This window comes from Bufo bufo, chromosome 4 (genome assembly GCF_905171765.1).
Source record: "Bufo bufo chromosome 4, aBufBuf1.1, whole genome shotgun sequence".
NCBI lineage: Eukaryota > Metazoa > Chordata > Amphibia > Anura > Bufonidae > Bufo > Bufo bufo.
The window spans coordinates 228,889,117-228,910,716 of NC_053392.1; the positions used below are offsets into that span (position 1 = coordinate 228,889,117).

General features: G+C 45.1%; 1 protein-coding gene across 2 annotated transcripts in view; it reads left to right on the forward strand.

Annotated features, from left to right (window-relative positions):
- LOC120997972 (probable cation-transporting ATPase 13A4) overlaps positions 1-21,600 on the forward strand; it is a 458,422-nt gene that overhangs the window by 361,922 nt on the left and 74,900 nt on the right. For both annotated transcript variants that reach the window (XM_040428359.1, XM_040428360.1), the window contains exons 25-26: positions 16,113-16,185; positions 16,572-16,746. In XM_040428359.1, the coding sequence (XP_040284293.1) occupies positions 16,113-16,185; positions 16,572-16,746 (248 nt within the window). The remainder of the gene's footprint in view (positions 1-16,112; positions 16,186-16,571; positions 16,747-21,600) is intronic.

The following is a 21,600-nucleotide window of genomic DNA, read 5'->3' on the forward strand; positions in this document are numbered from 1 at the left end:
TCACCTAAAGAATTATTAGGAACACCATACAAATACGGTGTTGGACCCCCTTTTGCCTTCAGAACTGCCTTAATTCTACGTGGCATTGATTCAACAAGGTGCTGATAGCATTCTTTAGAAATGTTGGCCCATATTGATAGGATAGCATCTTGCACTTGATGGAGATTTGAGGGATGCACATCCAGGGCACAAAGCTCCCGTTCCACCACATCCCAAAGATGCTCTATTGGGTTGAGATCTGGTGACTGTGGGGGCCATTTTAGTACAGTGAGCTCATTGTCATGTTCAAGAATCCAATTTTAAATGATTTGAGCTTTGTGACATGGTGCATTATCCTGCTGGAAGTAGCCATCAGAGGATGGGTACATGGTGGTCATGAAGGGATGGACATGGTCAGAAACAATGCTCAGGTAGCCCGTGGCATTTTAACGATGCCCAATTGGCACTAAGGGGCCTAAAGTGTGCCCAGAAAACATCCCCCACATCATTACACCACCATTACCAGCCTGCACAGTGGTAACAAGGCATGATGGATACATGTTCTCATTCTGTTTACACCAAATTCGGACTCTACCACTTGAATGTCTCAACAGAAATCGAGACTCATCAGACCAGGCAACATTTTTCCAGTCTTCAACAGTCCAATTTTGGTGAGCTTGTGCAAATTGTAGCCTCTTTTTCCTATTTGTAGTGGAGATGAGTGGTACCCGGTGGGGTCTTCTGCTGCTGTAGCCCATCTGCCTCAAGGTTGTGCGTGTTGTGGCTTCACAAATGCTTTGCTGCATACCTTGGTTGTAATGAGTGGTTATTTCAGTCAACGTTGCTCTTCTATCAGCTTGAATCAGTCTGCCCATTATTCTCTGACCTCTAGCATCCACAAGGCATTTTTGCCCACAGGACTGCCGCATACTGGATGTTTTTCTCTTTTCACACCATTCTTTGTAAACCCTAGAAATGGTTGTGCGTGAAAATCCCAGTAACTGAGCAGATTGTGAAATACTCAGACCGGCCCATCTGGCACCAACAACCATGCCACGCTCAAAATTGCTTAAATCACCTTTCTTTCCCATTCTGACATTCAGTTTGGAGTTCAGGAGATTGTCTTGACCAGGACCACACCCCTAAATGCATTGAAGCAACTGCCATGTGATTGGTTGACTAGATAATTGCATTAATGAGAAATAGAACAGGTGTTCCTAATAATTGTTTAGGTGAGTGTATATTCCTGCAGTTTTCACAATGATCCCTAAGCCACTATTTGTGGCTGTGCTGGGATAGTTGCCATGCCAAGCAGCCAAGCCCCGGCTGGTCGACTAACAGAGAGAATGGAAGCCAAGGCAATCGGGTTCCTGTCTCAGCATCCAATCCCAGGTCTAGTTGGGGAATTTAAGAGTGTCTGTGGTTGTCTAAAGTGTCCTGCTCTGTTTGTACCTAAACTTACAGTAAGATATGCTTAGTAACACTCTGTGTAACAACCTTGGCTTGTTTTCTGGATTAACCCCTTGTCTACTGAATTGACTTTTACTGATTCTCCTGGTATTCTGACTGTGGCTAGTTTCTGGATTAATCTATTGTCAGCTGTTTTGTTTGTATCCCTCTGTCCTGACTTTGACTCTGCACATCATTAGTCCCCTCTCACTGACATACACTCACCTAAAGAATTATTAGGAACACCTGTTCTATTTCTCATTAATGCAATTATCTAGTCAACCAATCACATGGCAGTTGTCTCAATGCATTTAGGGGTGTGGTCCTGGTCAAGACAATCTCCTGAACTCCAAACTGAATGTCAGAATGGGAAAGAAAGGTGATTTAAGCAATTTTGAGCGTGGCATGGTTGTTGGTGCCAGACGGGCCGGTCTGAGTATTTCACAATCTGCTCAGTTACTGGGATTTTCACGCACAACCATTTCTAGGGTTTACAAAGAATGGTGTGAAAAGGGAAAAACATCCAGTATGCGGCAGTCCTGTGGGCAAAAATGCCTTGTGGATGCTAGAGGTCAGAGGAGAATGGGCCAACTGATTCAAGCTGATAGAAGAGCAACTGTCACTACCAGAGCTTTGAGACGTTCTCACAGCTCTGTTTCTCCACCCCTGTGATGATGTCACTACTAGAGCTTGGAGGAGTTCACTCTGCTCTGTTTCTCCGCCCCTGTGATGAGGTCATTACTTTCTGTTTCCTTCCTCCCAGCTGTTCCTTCTGTGTTTGATTTCTCTGCCTTTAAATCACCCCTCCTCCTTTCTAGGGTGCGGATTATATTTCTCATTTGAGTTGTATCTCTCGCTTGAGCATCTTCACTTGTGTGCTATCATTTCACTGGACGTGTGTTCTGCTGCAGCAAGTACTCCGGATTTTGCCAGCTGTCTTTGGATCTGTCTTCTCCGCTGCATGCAGCTACTTCAGTTAAGTGTGCAGACATTGTGTGTTTCTGTTTGTTTGTTGACTGGATCCGAGATGACCCCGGTTCCGTCCATATACTGAGCAGGGCGCCGGTGGCCGTGCCCCTTCCACTATTGTAGGGGTTACAGTGGTCATCAGTCTTAGGTACGCGGGCATGCCTCGATCCACCATTTGGATCCGGGCATGTGCTTAGCAGCATAGGGAGAGCTTTGAGGGTCTGACAGGGGTCACCCTTTATCCTCCCTAGTTTGGGTCCGGTCAGTAGCTCTATTTACTGTGTATGCTCTTCTTGCTCACATACAGCCGTGACATTATAATCCGCCAAAAACCGTCCTTTTTGACATGGATCCGCTTTCTGGCCTGGTTGACCGCATGCAGGGTCTTTCTTTGGAGGTAGCGGATCTCCGTCAATCTATGACTCAGCTTCATGCATTGGGCTATGCTCCGGCCCATGGAGTCTGTTGCGAGCCAATGATCTCACTTCCGGAAACGTTCTCCGGGGGCAGTGAGAATTTTGTTCGCTTCAGAGAGGCATGCAAACTCCATTTTTGCTTGTGTCCCCATTCCTCTGGTAATGAGGAGCAGAGGTTGAGGATTGTCATCTCCCTGCTCAGGGGTAATGCTCAGACTTGGGCTTTTTCACTGCCATCGGGGGATCCCTCCCTTCGATCCGTGGAAAGATTTTTTGTGGCCCTGGGGCAGATATATGATGACCCGGATCGTGTTGCTCTGGCCGAATCTAACTTACGTTTTTTATGCCAGAACAAACTGTCTGCGGAGCTTTATTGTTCTGAATTTCGGAGATGGGCAGCTGATTCAGGTTGGAATGATGCTGCACTCCGGAGTCAGTTCTGTCATGGTCTCTCAGAGAGATTGAAGGATGCGTTTGCTTTCCATGAGAGACCAACGTCCTTAGAGTCTGCCATGTCATTGGCGGTACGCCTTGACAGGCGTCTAAGAGAAAGAAACGAGACCTCTCTGTCCAGCCATTGTCAGTCTAGGGGCAGTGGTGTGGACTCATTCAGTGTGCAGGGGCCTCATCCTGTCTCGGTCCCCTCTGAGGAGGAGCCCATGCAGCTAGGTCGACTTGCCCCTGATAAAAGAGGATTTAGTCCTCAGAGTATGGTGTGTTTTTGTTGTGGGGGCATAGGTCATTTGGCAAACGTTTGTCCGTCTAGGAGATTCTTGAACTATACTAAGAGTGATAATAAGAGAAAAACCTCAAAAGGTAAATCATCAAACTCTGCTTCATCTGCTACTTTGGGCAAAGTTGATGTAGGAATTGATGCTTTTCCTCTGACCTGCAGTTCTCGTTTTCTCCTGTCTGCCAGGGTGGCGCTAGAGAGCAAAGTCATTACTTGTGAGATTTTTGTCGATAGTTGAGCGTCCGTCAATCTTATTGACACTCAATTTGTAGCCATGCATGGTTTTCAGGTTTGCACATTAGAAAAGGATATACCTGTTTTTGCTATTGACTCTGCTCCACTCTCACAGAGATCCCTGAAGGGCATTGTTCACAATATCCGGTTAGCTGTAGGTGACACTCATGTGGAGGATATATCTTGTTTCATCCTTAACGGATTGCCTTCTCCTTTAGTTTTAGGGTTACCCTGGCTCACTAGACATAACCCCACTATTGATTGGCAAGGAAGGCAAATAAATGAGTGGAGTGACTTTTGTAGAGAAAATTGTCTCAGATCGACTTTTGCAGAGGTGTCTACTAAAACTGTGCCATCATTTCTCTCTGATTTCACGGATGTGTTTTCCGAGAGCGGTGTTCAGGAGCTACCTCCTCACCGGGAGTTTGACTGTCCCATTAACCTCATTCCCGGCGCCAAGCTGCCAAAAGCACGCCTCTACAATCTCTCACAACCGGAAAGAATCGCAATGCGAACCTATATCTCCGAGAGTCTCGATAAGGGGCATATTCGTCCCTCAAAATCACCTGTTGCCGTTGGTTTTTTTTTTGTTAAAAAAAAAGATGGCTCTCTGAGACCTTGCCTAGATTTTAGGGAGCTGAACCGTATCACGATTCGCGATCCCTATCCCCTTCCTCTGATCCCGGACCTCTTCAACCAAATTGTTGGGGCCAAGGTTTTTTCCAAATTGGATTTGAGAGGCGCGTACAACCTGGCCAGGGTCAGAGAGGGGGATGAATGGAAAACGGCCTTTAATACCCCTAACGGGCATTTCGAGGATCTCGTTATGCCTTTCGGCCTGATGAATGCTCCGGCCGTCTTTCAGCATTTTGTTAACAGTATTTTCTACCATTTAATGGGGAGATTTGTATTGGTGTATATTGATGATATTTAAAATTTTTCCCCTGATGTTCAGACCCATCAGGATCATCTTTTTCAGGTTCTGCGGATTCTGCGGGAAAATAAATTGTACGCCAAGCTGGAGAAATGTGTTTTTATGGTATCAGAGATTCAATTTCTGGGTTTTCTCCTCTCTGCTTCTGGTTTTCGCATGGATCCGGAGAAGGTCCGTGCTGTACTTGAGTGGGAGCTTCCTGAGAATCAGAAGGCATTGATGCGCTTTCTGGGTTTTGCGAACTATTACAGAAAGTTCATTTTGAATTATTCCTCTGTTGTCAAACCCCTCACTGACATGACAAAAAGGGGGCGGATTTTTCCTCTTGGTCGGAGGAGGCGCTTGCAGCTTTTTCTAAGATTAAAGAGAGTTTTGCGTCTGCGCCCGTCTTGGTGCATCCCGATGTTTCCTTACCTTTTATTGTTGAGGTGGATGCTTCAGAGGTGGGTGTGGGTGCGGTTTTGTCCCAGGGCCCTTCTCCTGCCAAATGGCGACCCTGTGCCTTTTTCTCTAAAAAACTCTCCCCGGCAGAGAGAAACTATGATGTGGGAGATAGGGAGTTGTTGGCCATCAAGTTGGCTTTCGAGGAATGGCGCCATTGGTTGGAGGGGGCCAGGCACCCTATCACCGTTTTTACCGACCATAAGAATCTGGCATACTTGGAGTCGGCCAGGCGTATGAATCCGAGACAGGCCAGATGGTCTCTGTTCTTCTCCAGATTCAATTTTGTCGTTACATTCCGCCCTGGGATCAAAAATGTGAAGGCTGATGCTCTCTCTCGCTGTTTTCCGGGAGGAGGAAACTCTGAGGACCCGGGTCCCATTTTGGCGGAGGGGGTAGTTGTTTCTGCTCTGTATTCTGATTTGGAGGCCGAGGTCCAGGCTGCCCAGACTGAGGCACCTGCCTGTTGTCCTTCTGGGAAGTTGTTTGTGCCTCCTGAGCTACGTCACAAACTCTTCAAGGAGCATCATGATACTGTTCTTGCTGGTCACCCCGGGAGTAGAGCCACGGTAGATCTCATTGCTCGGAGATTTTGGTGGCCGGCTCTTCGTAAGTCGGTGGAGGGTTTTGTGGCTGCTTGTGAGACGTGTGCTCGCGCTAAGGTCCCTCGTTCACGGCCTTCAGGTTCCCTTCTCCCGTTACCCATACCTTCCCGTCCTTGGACACACCTGTCCATGGACTTTATCACGGATCTTCCTCGTTCCTCAGGGAAGTCGGTGATCCTGGTGGTGGTGGACCGTTTTAGCAAAATGGCTCATTTCGTACCTTTCCCTGGTTTACCCAATGCTAAAACGTTGGCGCAAGCTTTTGTCGACCATATTGTTAAATTGCATGGCATTCCCTCTGATATTGTTTCCGATAGAGGCACGCAGTTTGTGTCCAGGTTCTGGAAGGCTTTCTGTTCTCGCCTGGGGGTTCGGCTGTCCTTCTCTTCTGCTTTTCACCCGCAGTCGAATGGTCAGACTGAGCGCCTTAATTAGAATCTGGAGACATATTTGCGCTGTTTTGTGGCAGAGAGCCAGGAGGATTGGTGTTCTTTTCTCCCTCTTGCTGAGTTTGCTCTGAACAACCGTCGTCAGGAATCTTCTGATAAGTCACCATTCTTTGGTGCATATGGGTTCCATCCGCAGTTTGGGACATTCTCGGGAGGGGCTCCTTCTGGTTTGCCTGAGGAGGAGAGATTTTCCTCATCTTTGTCTACCATTTGGCAAAAGATTCAGAGTAATCTTAGAAAGATGAGTGAGAAGTATAAGCGTGTGGCTGATAAGAGACGTGTGCCTGGTCCGGACCTGAATGTGGGTGATCTGGTGTGGTTGTCTACAAGAAATATTAAACTGAAGGTTCCCTCCTGGAAATTGGGTCCCAAGTTTATCGGGCCTTATAAAATCTTGTCAGTCGTCAATCCTGTTGCCTTCCGTCTTGATCTTCCACGGGTTTGGAAGATACATAATGTATTTCACAGATCTCTCTTAAAACCATATGTCCAGCCCACGGTACCCTCCTCTTTGCCTCCTCCTCTGATTTTGGTTGATGGCAATCTGGAGTTTGAGGTTTCCAGAATTGTGGACTCTCGCATTGTCCGCGGTTCTCTTCAGTACCTCATTCATTGGAAGGGTTATGGTCCTGAGGAGAGGATGTGGGTTCCGGTGTCGGACATTAAAGCCACTCGCCTCATCAGGTCATTTTATAGGGCTCATCCTGAGAAGGTGGGTCCTGGGTGTCTGGAGTCCACCCGTAGAGGGGGGGGTACTGTCACTACCAGAGCTTTGAGACGTTCTCACAGCTCTGTTTCTCCACCCCTGTGATGATGTCACTACTAGAGCTTGGAGGAGTTCTCTCTGCTCTGTTTCTCCGCCCCTGTGATGAGATCTTTACTTTCTGTTTCCTTCCTCTCAGCTGTTCCTTCTGTGTTTGATTTCTCTGCCTTTAAATCACCCCTCCTCCTTTCTAGGGTGCGGATTATATTTCTCATTTGAGTTGTATCTCTCGCTTGAGCATCTTCACTTGTGTGCTATCATTTCACTGGACCTGTGTTCTGCTGCAGCAAGTACTCCGGATATTGCCAGCTGTCTTTGGATCTGTCTTCTCCGCTGCATGCAGCTCCTTCAGTTAAGTGTGCAGACATTGTGTGTTTCTGTTTGTTTGTTGACTGGATCCGAGACGACCCCGGTTCCGTCCATATACTGAGCAGGGCGCCAGTGGCCGTGCCCCTTCCACTATTGTAGAGGTTACAGTGGTCATCAGTCTTAGGTACGCGGGCATGCCTCGATCCACCATTTGGATCCGGGCATGTGCTTAGCAGCATAGGTAGAGCTTTGAGGGTCTGACAGGGGTCACCCTTTATCCTCCCTAGTTTGGATCCGGTCAGTAGCTCTATTTACTGTGTATGCTCTTGTTGCTCACATACAGCCCTGACAGCAACGTTGACTGAAATAACCACTCGTTACAACCGAGGTATGCAGCAAAGCATTTGTGAAGCCAGAACACGCACAACCTTGAGGCGGATGGGCTACAACAGCAGAAGTCCCCACCGGGTACCACTCATCTCCACTACAAATAGAAAAAAGAGGCTACAATTTGCACAAGCTCACCAAAATTGGACTGTTGAAGACTGATAAAATGTTGCCTGGTCTGATGAGTCTCGATTTCTGTTGAGACATTCAAATGGTAGAGTCCGAATTTGGCGTAAACAGAATGAGAACATGTATCCTTCTTCTGATGGCTACTTCCAGCAGGATAATGCACCATGTCACAAAGCTCGAATCATTTCAAATTGGTTTCTTGAACATGATAATGAGTTCACTGTACTAAAATGGACCCCACATTCACCAGATCTCAACACAATAGAGCATCTTTTGGATGTGGTGGAACGGGAGCTTCGTGCCCTGGATGTGCATCCCTCAAATCTCCATCAACTGCAAGATGCTATCCTATCAATATGGGCCAACATTTCTAAACAATGCTATCAGCACCTTGTTGAATCAATGCCACGTAGAATTAAGGCAGTTCTGAAGGCAAAAGGGGGTCCAACACCGTATTAGTATGGTGTTCCTAATAATTCTTTAGGTGAGTGTAGATGCTCACCAACCTCATCAACCTCAAACAGTTTAGCCTATCTGAAAATGGGTGCAGGTAAACATGCAAAAGATCTGCGTTTTTGCACAACAAAACCGACCCAAGAACCACATGTGTTACTTGCAGTGTTTTAGTGTGTTTTTCCACAGATCTCACCCTTCCACAAAAAGTCACAAACATAATTGGCATGCTGAGTATTTCTGAATCCACACTTTAGGTCAATTTTTGCACAGAAGAAAGAAGCATTCGATTTAAAGGGAACCTGTCATCAACTTTATGCTGACCGTACTGAGGGCAGGATAAAATAGTGACAGAAATGCTGATTTCAGCGGTGTGTCACTCATGAGCTAATTGTATGTGGTTGCCGAGAACCAGCATCATAATCATTGCAGCCCGGGCCTGGAAAAGAGTCAAATCTACCTGAGAAGAGTCATAGTTATTCATACTCTCCTGCTCTACCCGCCAATCTGCTGATGAGAGAGAAAAATCGCTAATTGGGCACAAATTGGGCATTTTCACTTAGGGGTGTACTCACTTTTGTTGCCAGCGGTTTAAACATTAATGGCTGTGTGTTGAACTAATTTGAGGGCACACCAAATTTCCACTATCCACTGACTACTTTACATTGTATTAAAGTGTCAGATCTTCAGTGTTGTCCCATAAAAAGATATAATAAAATATTTACAAAAATGTGAGGTGTACTCACTTTTGTGAGATACTGTATATATTTTTACTACTTCTTAATCCTTAAAGGGAACCTGACACCAGTTTTATGGTGTCCTAACTAAGGGCAACATAAATAAGTGACTGATTCTCTTAGCAAAATGCTGGGTCACTTTCTTTAATTGACCCAGTCAATCTGCCAACATCTTGTATTGAAAAGCTCTAGCTCATAATGATGAGTCATGAATATTCATGAGCTCCTGACTCTTCCCGCCTACCTGCTACTGATTGGTAGTTATTTTCCATATGAATCAGCAGCAGGTGGGCAGGGGAGTGGCTATAGCTGTTAATTAAATAAACGCTGGACTCACTGACATCACGCTGGACTCAAATCAGCTCATTAGCATGCAGGATCTTTGTGTGTATATTATGAGGTAACCATCTGTCACACCAGTAAGTGAATACATCTAAGGTACTTTTTAGTAGTTAATGATTGTATATAATTAGTTAGATTATAATCAAATATCCACATGACAGGTTCCCTTTAAACGCATATAACTCTATTCTGTTGTTCAATCCCAGAGGACTAAGCTATTCATATTGAAAATCTGATGCTTTTGATAGTTGTTTTTAGTTATATTGGCACCCCTCCTGTTAGTTTTCACAAATCTCTGATCAACATATATGATAGCCCATCCATTTTCCTTTAGGTTTTTCTACATAATGCTTGGATATAGGGTGCGCATCATACTTCCTCTCTAGATTATGAATGTGCTCCCTCATCCTCTTATGTAGTAGATGTTTGGTCCAACCTACATATATTTTATTACACGGGCACTTTACGGACACTCTTGCTGTGTGAGAAGCTGGCTGTGATTGGTCTAGACTTCTGCCCAGCAACAACAGATTAACAGTATGCTTTCTGTTGTTTCTGCTGTGTCACTGAGCTTACCTTACACTATAAAATGAATCTTAAAGGCATATTATCTTTTCTGCTTCTGTGAACACAAAATATAACAGTTATATGACTGTCACAATAAATAACTCTGCTTTTGTCTTTAACACATAAACATAGGAACTGTATTAAAATTATTGGCAGGTCTGGCTATATACACATATAAGCTATATTAGCAACCTAGGACAGGTCTTAGCTGGCCATCTACACTTATCTCATATAACAATTCCTGTACAGCATGCTTGGGGTGGCAAGCGGGGTCCATGGCCTGAGTGTACTGTCACGAACCAGCGGGTGTGAACCCACTGTGCCACATGGCCAACCTCCTCTAAAGGTGTTGTCTAAGTGAACCCCTCATTCTTCACAATACCCAAAATGGTGGGGATAGCCTTTCCTAAGGGAAATACCATGTTGCTACCTCTTGAGGTGGACTGGCACATGAAAAGGCTGGCCCAGGCAGAACAGGGGGTACCAGAGAAAGGTACCAGAGGTACAATCATATTCAAAAGGCCAAGTAGTAACCAGGAGCGACAGTGCAGGACTGAAGGATGAGAAAAAGATGAAGTTGAACAAGCAATAGGTCAGGGCAGGCAGCTCAGGCACGGGTCAGACAATCCGAGTCAGCAATAATGAGAGATGAGACAGGGCAGAAAAGGATCACACATGAATTAAAGTTCAGAATATAACCATGGGTCAGGAATGCAGAAACATGAGCACAAACGATAGCAACCTTTGCAGGACACAATAACTTTTGGCGCTCAGGCACCTGGGAAGAGGGCTGGACTACATATATAGGTGCAGGAAGGCTGGGATTGGTCACACAGGTCACATGTGCGAAACCATTAAATCACAGGAAGCGAAGCACACCTGCCCTTCATTAGGTGCTAGAGGGAACAGGCTGGAAGGCATGCTGTGTTCAGAGCCGGAAGGAAACCATGGAGCTGATTCCAGTAAGGATGATGCCTGCAAGGATAGAACCTAGGACCACGGCAGTGAATGGGAAGATGCCGGCAGCAGATCACCGCAGCTACCTGCCCCATAATGCAGCTGGATGTGGAAAATGATGGAGGCGGCCAGGGAGGACAGTGTTCACCCGAACATGGAGCCCACGACCACACCATTCCACCACATGGTTTGGGTTACCTGTGATCCTTGCCTGAGACCCAAGCCATGTCTGATTATATTAGAGAAAACCTTGAAAGAGGATTCATCTGGAAGTCCTTATTTATGGCTGGGGCAGGCTTCTTTTTCATTAAAGGGAATCTGTCACCTGCTTTTACCATTTTAAGCTGTCACCATTGCCATGTTCACTAAAGTACCTTATTTCCAGCAGTCTTCTAATTACTTTATTTCGTTTTGTCCTTTTGATAAAAAAAATCCCTTTTTATGATATGCTAATGAAGTTCCAAGGTGCCCAGATGGGCATTTTTTTTTCCTCTCCGGTGCCCAGTGACGCCCCCCTGCAGTACCCAGCCCGCCTTAATTTGAATCCCAAGAACGCCTCCTGATCCTCAAATAACCTCCCACACCCCGGCAAACGGTTCCGCCCCCTCCCCACATCATCGTCTACCTTCTAGAAATGCCCCGTCCTTCTTCCTGTCGGCGGCCAGAAAAGTCGCGCAGGCGCAGTACCGCCTGCGGCCTGCGCGATCATCAACCTCCTCAGGGCAACAGCGCTCAGGTTACATCACTGGGCTCGGCGCATGCCCAGTGAGACTTTTGAGGCTGTTGCCCTTTTTTTTTTTGTTCATGGTAATGCAAATGGATTCGTTCTGAACGGATACAAGCGTTTGCATTATAGGTGCGGATCCGCACCTAAATGCAGGTGTGAAAGTAGCCTTAGTGCCCTAACCGGGCACATTGAGAGAAAAGGGGAGGGCAGTCTCTACTCACCTGTCCAGGTGCAGTCCCACAATGCAGCGATGTAAACCCAGCCTCTATTGGCGGCTTTGATTGGTTGTAATTTACTTATTTTTGTATGGATTCTTTAAGTCCTTGTCAGGTGTTCTTTTGTTGAATGCATCTATGTATTAATTTATCTGCACCTCATGATGGGTGGGTTATAGCCCCTATATATACCCTGCTGTTTTTCATGTGATATTCTCATGTATTATATCATTTGAAGCTCTTTCAACTTGGACCCATAGATCAGCCAAGGTGGGTACTGCATAATGGCAATAGGTGCTCAACAGACCTCCAAATAACACTGATATGGTAATCATTTATACCAAGGCAGAACCTGCTCTCATCACTAAATGCTATTATTTGCCATTGATGGCCTCATCAGAGTTTGCAGGAGGGCTGGATAGGGCCTAATGCCACCATGCATAAAACCGAGACGCACAGGACCAACGCCAGATGTAATGATGTGGAGCACTATTAGATACCATGCCCATCTGGTATTTGTGGAAGGAACATTGACTAGTCTTAAGTATGTCCAGGATAATATGGAACCAGTTCTACTGCCATTTTTTACTCAGTTAGGAGAAGTTGTGTTCCAGTAAGAAACAACCTACCCACACAGTACTCAAGCTACACAACATGCACATCAGGCTATCCAGCAGCTCCCCTGGCCAGATTGATCTCCAGATTTCTCCCCCATAGAAAATATCTGGGACTGGATGTGGCAACAGATCTCCTATGCATAGCAGCCAACAGCCACTGTCAAGGTCCCACCAGCTGCTGCTGCTGCCGCCTCCATGCGACAGCAGTGGCCAGATGTCGGGGGAACCAGGAGTGTGGTCCAGCCCTTACTGATGTTGAATCCCTGGGCCAATGAGGAAGTGTATCGGGGCTCCCAAACGTCAAGGCACACAGGCGGCAGCTCCACATGGTGTGCAGACACGGTGGCATGAGCTGCTGTTCCTCGAGTATAAAGGCCGGCACCTGCAGTGTGCAGGTGCCGAATAATTTCTTGAGATCTGGATTCCCCTACTGTTCCCTGTGATTATTGCAGACTTCCCTGGCTGTGACTTTCTGCATTTGACTTGGTGACTACAGTATTGGCTTCTGGAATTCTGGTATTGTATTTGATCTCCTGGTTATGATTCTTTGGCGTGTTTTGGTTTTCTCATTTGCCTCTGACATGCTTGTACTATCTTTAACGTCTGGCTTTTGAACCCTTTTCAGTAAGGCTACTCTCATTGTGTTTGTGCGCCTGTTTGCCTCTGTTTGTGTATCGCCCTTCATGTATTGTGGTATAGGGACTGTCGTCCGGTTTTGTGTCATTATCTAGGGTGATCGTGCAAGTAGGTAGGGATAGTGGGTATGGGCAGTTTAGTGCCGCACTATCCCTGTTTGCGTGTGACGGTAGTCGTTATCCTGACAACACCTTGGTTGAACTATGGTTCCATGTTGAGAGAGCTTGGAAGTAAATACTACAGGAGGTATCCATGATCTGTATGACCGTTATTAAGTGGAATCCTGTATAGCAGCAATGGGAAATACCACCCAGTATTAATGTGACCCTGCCTTAACATGTGGCTTGCCTGTCACAGGTGCTCAGGGTCCAGTGCCAAGCCCCCTTGTTCTTCACTTCCAGTCCTCGCTGGGCCAGAGGTGTAACATTTCTTCAACATTGGCACCCTGCCTGGCCATCTGAAAAGAGACTCCTTGTCCAAAGAACCCCTTTAAACTTTAATTGGAAATTTAACTTCTTGCCTACAGCCTACATTTGACTTCCCACAAATTGACGTACTAGTACATCATGATGATCGGTTGGGCATAGGAGCTGTGCACGTCTGATCAATGCAGGGGTCCGGCTGTGACTGACATCTGAGACTCAGCTGTATCCACCAGCATTGCTGTAAACACTGATGGCGGCGAATTAACCGTTTGTATGCCGCAATCAATGCTGACCACGGCATATACGAGGTAGGGGGCTCGCTCTTCCTCTCCATTGGCCCCCCATGCTGCTGTGACAGGGGCCTCGATGGCTGCGATTGCAACCCCAGGCCAGGCAAAGGCCTCAGGCCTGGGGTTGCAATCGCAGCCATCGAGGCCCCTGTCACAGCAGCATGGGGGGCCAATGGAGAGGAAGAGCGAGCCCCCTACCTCGTATATGCCGTGGTCAGCATTGATTGCGGCATACAAACGGTTAATTCGCCGCCATCAGTGTTTACAGCAATGCTGGTGGATACAGCTGAGTCTCAGATGTCAGTCACAGCCGGACCCCTGCATTGATCAGACGTGCACAGCTCCTATGCCCAACCGATCATCATGATGTACTAGTACGTCAATTTGTGGGAAGTCAAATGTAGGCTGTAGGCAAGAAGTTAAATTTCCAATTAAAGGCCTCTAATCCAACTAACATCCAAAAAATATATAAATTAAATGACATTTGTAAAATTATGGCAACATAAAGTAGACCTATGGGAAATGTAAAGTAATAAATATCTAATAAGGTGTCACTATCTGTCTTAAAAGCAGAAAATGTTTCCAAATTCTTGGTAAATTTGGGAATTTTTTTTATAAATAAAGGTGAAATATATAGCCTCAAATTTACAAAATACAATGTGTCACGAAGAAACAATAGCAGAATGGCTTGGTTAATTAAATGCATTCCTACATTTTTACCACATACAGTAAAGTGACACATGAAAAAGGGTCTGGTCAGGAAGTTGAAAACTGGCCTGGGGTAGAAGGGGTTAATATATATATATATATATATATATATATATATATATATATACAGTACAGACCAAAAGTTTGGACACACCTTCTCATTCAAAGAGTTTTCTTTATTTTTATGACTATGAAGGCATCAAAACTATGAATTAACACATGTGGAATTATATACATAACAAACAAGTGTGAAACAACTGAAAATATGTCATATTCTAGGTTCTTCAAAGTAGCCACCTTTTGCCTTGATTACTGCTTTGCACACTCTTGTCATTCTCTTGATGAGCTTCAAGAGGTAGTCCCCTGAAATGGTCTTCCAACAGTCTTGAAGGAGTCCCAGAGATGCTTAGCACTTGTTGGCCCTTTTGCCTTCACTCTGCGGTCCAGCTCACCCCAAACCATCTCGATTGGGTTCAGGTCCGGTGACTGTGGAGGCCAGGTCATCTGGCGCAGCACCCCATCACTTTCCTTCATGGTCAAATAGCCCTTACTTTCAAAGTTTTCCCAATTTTTCGGCTGACTGACTGACCTTCATTTCTTCAAGTAATGATGGCCACTCATTTTTCTTTACTTAGCTGCTTTTTTCTTGCCATAATACAAATTCTAACAGTCTATTCAGTAGGACTATCAGCTGTGTATCCACCTGACTTCTTCTCAACGCCACTGATGGTCCCAACCCCATTTATAAGGCAAGAAATCCCACTTATTAAACCTGACAGGGCACACCTGTGAAGTGAAAACCATTTCAGGGGACTGCCTCTTGAAGCTCATCAAGAGAATGCCAAGAGTGTGCAAAGCAGTAATCAAAGCAAAAGGTGGCTACTTTGAAGAACCTAGAATATGACATATTTTCAGTTGTTTCACACTTGTTTGTTATGTATATAATTCCACATGTGTTAATTCATAGTTTTGATGCCTTCAGTGTGAATCTACAATTTTCATAGTCATGAAAATAAAAACTCTTTGAATGAGAAGGTGTGTCCAAACTTTTGGTCTGTACTGTATATATATATATTTTTTTTTTTCCAATCCATTTCAAGTTTCCCCTAATAAAATTGAATACAACCTGTGGGTTGCCTTCTCTAGCGGCTCCCTACCTGTTTTACCAAATGATTGCCATAAAACATAAATAAATAAACATATAAACAAATAATTGCACAAATGATATACTAATGTGGGGGCTGATAACTGTGTCTTCTATGAAATACAGAAAGGAAAACTGCTGGTGATACATATCCTTATGCATCACATTAGTGAATATTCCCAAAAGTGTCAAGATCCCATGCTGCCATACACTGGTGGTGGGACCTAATATTAGGAAAATACTAAAATCTTTTGGGGCTTTGGTGTAATGAATAATTACAAAGAATAATTCTAAGGATATGCCCACACAGCAAAATGCCAGGAGCCAAGCGGCCATGTAAGCCATAGCCATAGTCAACGCATTACAAATGGATTGTTATTTAGCGTACATTGTAAATGGCCACATCTGAGCTAGTAAACAGCTGTACCATGTAGCCATGCCCTAATCATGTTAACCTTTTCAGAAAAATGAGTCCTAAATTTTGTGTGTTTTCTCAGAAACAAACACTGCTTGGAAACTACCAGTACCTCATACAAGACTTAGGTATCAACATCACAGTTTTCCTGACTAGTAAGTATATTTTTACATTTTACTTTAGTGTTTCCACATGTGTGGCTGCCATTTTGGATGCACTCTAAGGGCTCATGCACACGACCATTGGATGTTTTGCATTTCGTATTTTCTGGAATGGAATAGAACAGTCCAATCCTTCTCCGTAATGCTGACAATAATAGGACATGTTCTACTTTTTTTCAGAACGGCCATGCGGACACAGAATACACTGAGTCATTTCCATTTTTTTGTAGCCCCGTTGTAGTGAATGATTCCACATACGCCCCCCCCCCCCCCCAAAAAAAACGAAACGGAGACTAAAAAAAGAAATGAATGTGTGTATGAGCCCTAATACCATGATGACACCAGTTAATATGTATATATTTATTTGTGTCTTTCTCTAGTGAGTTTAAACCATCCAGCCCCAAAGTTGGCACCTTACAGACCCTCGGGACAACTTCTCTCTCCTCCTTTATTATTCTCTGTTTTAACGCAGCTTGCTTTTGCTGTGATTGTACAAACCACGGCATTCCTCCTGCTTCAACAGCAGCCATGGTTCAATGAAACAGATGTGTTCAGGTAAATTTATTCACAAAACAACCATAGATGTCACTAGTAATGATACTTTCTAGACAGAATCAATTCTAGCAATTCAAAATTCATCCCAATTTTTTTGAAATTCAAAATCAGTCCCCTTTCCCAAAGGAAAGAAAACTAAGGGGCATTTATCAAATCAGATGCATCAGTTTTGTGGTCTAAAAAAGTTGCAAGTCATGGCAACTGCAAAATTTTCTGCAACTTTTGGTCAATTTTGCAACATTTGCTTTTTTGCCACTTTTCACAGTAGGCTATGCTTAAGAGCTAAAAGTGAGATTAGACCTGGATTATGGCTCATTTACAATGTGCGACTGTTGCAAAAGTCACAAAAAGTTGCAGCCTACTAGAGATGAGTGAACCACTCGAGATGACAGCAATAGTAAATCATATCTGAGTAATACTGACATCCATAGCTAGAGGTAAATGCATATTTAACGGTGTTCACAAACAGTGTGTTTAAAAACACATCACACCGCCACATGTGTTATGCTTTTTAATATTCCAAAGCTTCCAAAAATGGTCCCTTATTAGGGGCAGATGGTGTTTAAACACACACGGTGTTATGGGATAAAAAAATAAAAAAACAGTGGCTTGTTGGAGGACCAACCATCCTAAAATTATGCCTTGACAAGGTCAGAATGTCTGACTATATACAACACACACAAGTGTTGATTGTCAGAAGAAAAAGTGGTTTGCTGTGAATGGGCCTAGAAAAATTCTCCCTTTGAACTGGGAGCAGCAGTGGGTGTAGAAAGGGTAGAGTATTAAGAGGCACAAGGCTGCAATAGTAGCAGCAGCAGAAGCAACATAGCATGGAACATACAAGACAGTAGGTCAGTTGTCTATGGGTAGTAGTAGTAGTAGTGGTAGTTATGGTATTAGTGGCAGATACTTTGCTTTAGTAGTGGTGGAAGTAGGGGATTAGAAGCAAAGTACAGTACAGCAGCAGCCATAGCAGGCAGCAGCAGACATATTGTGGTGATGGCAGCAGCATTGCACAGTGATGAGTCACAGGCTTCCCCCCCTTGCCTACTGCTGTAACGGTCACATACACACACACACAGGGGGGAGGATAGTGACCACTGCGCTCCACCCTCACCCCTGGCCCTGCCTACTTGCCTCACGAGTCCTGATGACAGGGGACAACTGCACTGAAGTCCCTAACTTAGGATGCGTGCGGGAAGGACAGACAAGACAAATAACGGATAGTGAACGGACCGGGTCAAAACCAAGAGGACAACGCAGTACAGAGGGATAAGCAAAGAAAGGTCAGGAGAAGCCGGGGTCATAAATACCAGGAGAGTCAAGAAGTACCAAAGGAGTCCGCAAAGAATAGTCAGGTGGAAGCTGAGGTCAATATACCAGGAAGGATGCGCAGTACAGGAGGAGCAGGCAAAGGATCGTCAGGGAACAGGAACAGGTAAGTACACAGGTATCCAACAACTGCCAGGAACCTAAATTAACAGGCAACCTGTGGCCAGCAGGCTGCCTGTATTTATAGTGGGGAGTGAGGGTCATGTGATGTGGCCAGCGTCACATGACCGACAGACCAACCAGTCGAGCACCGAGTGATCAGCTCGGTGCTCAAGGCAGACCTAGGAACAGGGAGCCTCCCAGCTAGCAAAGCCGCCCTGGGAACGAGGTCAAACACAGATCCTCGCTCCCGAAGCTAAGCAGCAGGTCTGCGGCTGATGGGAGACCGAGTGCACCTTCGGAACCCCGTTACAACTGCTGTGTCTACAGCAGCTACACCGACTACAACTCCTGTGTCCATTTTTCTATACTCAGACATTAATCTACTTCTCACTCAGTGTCTAAATACTGTTACTGACCGTCCACAGACCTTCCCTCCCCATCTCCAGAGTGTGATAAACAGCATGAATCAGCAAACACATCCAATCACATCTGTATCTAATCCTATCCTGTGTGATACAACCTGCTGAGCTGTGTATCTATTCCCATCACTGACAGTCCAGAGGCTCTTCCCTTCACCACCTCCAGAGTGTGATAAACAGATTGAATCAGCTAGCACATCAAAACACATCTTCATCTAATCCTATCATGTACAGTACAGACCAAAAGTTTGGACACACCTTCTCATTCAAAGAGTTTTCTTTATTTTCATGACTATGAAAATTGTAGATTCACACTGAAGGCATCAAAACTATGAATTAACACATGTGGAATTATATACATAACAAACAAGTGTGAAACAACTGAAAATATGTCATATTCTAGGTTCTTCAAAGTAGTCACCTTTTGCTCTGATTACTGCTTTGCATACTATTAGCATTCTCTTGATGAGCTTCAAGAGGTAGTCCCCTGAAATGGTTTTCACTTCACAGGTGTGCCCTGTCAGGTTTAATAAGTGGGATTTCTTGCCTTATAAATGGGGTTGGGACCATCAGTGGCGTTGAGGTAAAGTCAGGTGGATACACAGCTTATAGTCCTACTGAATAGACTGTTAGAATTTGTATTATGGCAAGAAAAAAGCAGCTAAGTAAAGAAAAACGAGTGGCCATCATTACTTTAAGAAATGAAGGTCAGTCAGTCAGCCGAAAAATTGGGAAAACTTTGAAAGTAAGGGCTATTTGACCATGAAGGAGAGTGATGGGGTGCTGCGCCAGATGACCTGGCCTCCACAGTCACCGGACCTGAACCCAATCGAGATGGTTTGGGGTGAGCTGGACCGCAGAGTGAAGGCAAAAAACAAGTGCTAAGCATCTTTGGGAACTCCTTTAAGACTGTTGGAAGACCATTTCAGGGGACTACCTCTTGAAGCTCATCAAGAAAATGCCAAGAGTGTGCAAAGCAGTAATCAAAGCAAAAGGTGGCTACTTTGAAGAACCTAGAATATGACATATTTTCAGTTGTTTCACACTTGTTTGTTATGTATATAATTCCACATGTGTTAATTCATAGTTTTGATGCCTTCATAGTCATGAAAATAAAGAAAACTCTTTGAATGAGAAGGTGTGTCCAAACTTTTGGTCTGTACTGTATGTGTGCCTGATACACATCCTGTTGTGTGCAATACTGCCTGCTGAAGTGTGCATCTAATCCCATTTTGTATGATACAGCCTGCTGAGCTGTGTATTTAATCCCATTTTGTAGGATACAGTCTGCTGAGCTAAGTATCTAATGCCATATTGTATGATACAGCCTGCTGAGAGGTGTATCTAATCCCATTTTGTATGATATAAACTGCTGAGTATCTAATCCCATCTTGTTTTATACAGCCTGCTGAGCTGTGCATCTAACCCTAACTTATGATACAGCCTGCTGAGCTATGAATCTAAACTCTTATGCACACGACAGTATCCATTTTGCGATCCACATTTTTTGCAGACCCATTGAGTTCTATGAATTTGAGGTCCTCTTTTTGAGGACCGGAATAGGACATATTTTATTGTTACTGGAACAGACATCCGGATGTAGAAAACACACTGATGAAGTGAATGTGTTTTCCACATCCATATGTCAGTTCTGCGAAAGATAGAACATGTCCTATTCTGGTCCTCACAATGCAAATCTAAAACCCCTGGAACTCAATGGGACTGCAAAAAAAAATGTGAATCCAACACGGACAGTATCCTTATTTAGTGGATCCGTGTCTTGCAGACCGCAAAACTGATATGGTTGTGTGCATGAGCCCTATCACTCATACTGAGTGCCCATAACAGTGACATCCACATTGACCCTCATAACAGTGACATCCACAGTGCCCTCATAAGTGACTTCCGCAGTGCCCTCATATCAGTGACATCCACAGTGTCCTAATAACAGTGACATCCACAGTGCCCCATAACAGTGACATCTACAGTGCCCTCATAACAGTGACATCCACAGTGCCCTCATAACAGTGACATCTACAGTGCCCCCATAACACTGATCTCCACAGTGACCTCATAAGAGTAACATCCACCGTGCCCCCATAACAGTGACATTCACAGTGCCCCCACAGTGCCCCCATAACAGTGGCCTACATAATATTGCCATCCAGTCCCCCTGTGTGCCATCCAGTGTGTTCATTGTACCATCCAGTGCCCCCATTGTTCCATCCAGTGCCCCCTATTTGCCATCCATTGGCCTTTGTGTCATCCAGTGCCCCCTATTTGCCATCCATTGCCCACTGTTTACCATCCACAGTGCCCCAGGGACATGCACAGCAGATAGATCAGCCTCTGTGGCCGATTGCTATGCTGTCACTCCTGCACAGCGCCTACATCGTGCTGTGCAGGAGTCAGTACAGGCTTCACATAGAACCCTGTACGCGGCACAGACTGACGGCCAGCCGGTGGTCCCACATATGCACACTAGCATTCAGCCGAGTGCCCTTGTGAAGACTTCCGCTCGATGCTTTCTCCAGTAGGGGGCGGTGACATCCTCATGACAATCCGTCTCCTGCTACAGAAAGGAAAAAAATAAGACGGACTTCAGCAGGAAGATCAGAAAACCCGACAGGAGCAATCACGTCACTGGGAGGAAGATCCCCGAATGGGCTGCGCTGTTGAAGGTAAGTATAAGAGTACTAATCTTCCCTCCACAGGTATATTTTTGAAGCTTATTTTAGGGTTTGAATGGAGAACCCCTTTAGGGGAGTCTATCTGGGTCTCTATGGATTGTACCAACTCGGTGTTGTGCATTGTGACTAGGCCCTGGTTAGTTTTCAGCATGTCTACTTGGTTAGCCATAGCCCACATGTCTTGCGTTAAGTCTTTTATTTCTTTGATCAGCGGTGCCAGGGCTTGAGAGAGGGTAGTTTTGAAGAAGGGCTTTGTTAAAGAAGCATGAATCTCAGACTGAGAGGCTTCTCCTGGGTCTTGTATGCTTCCT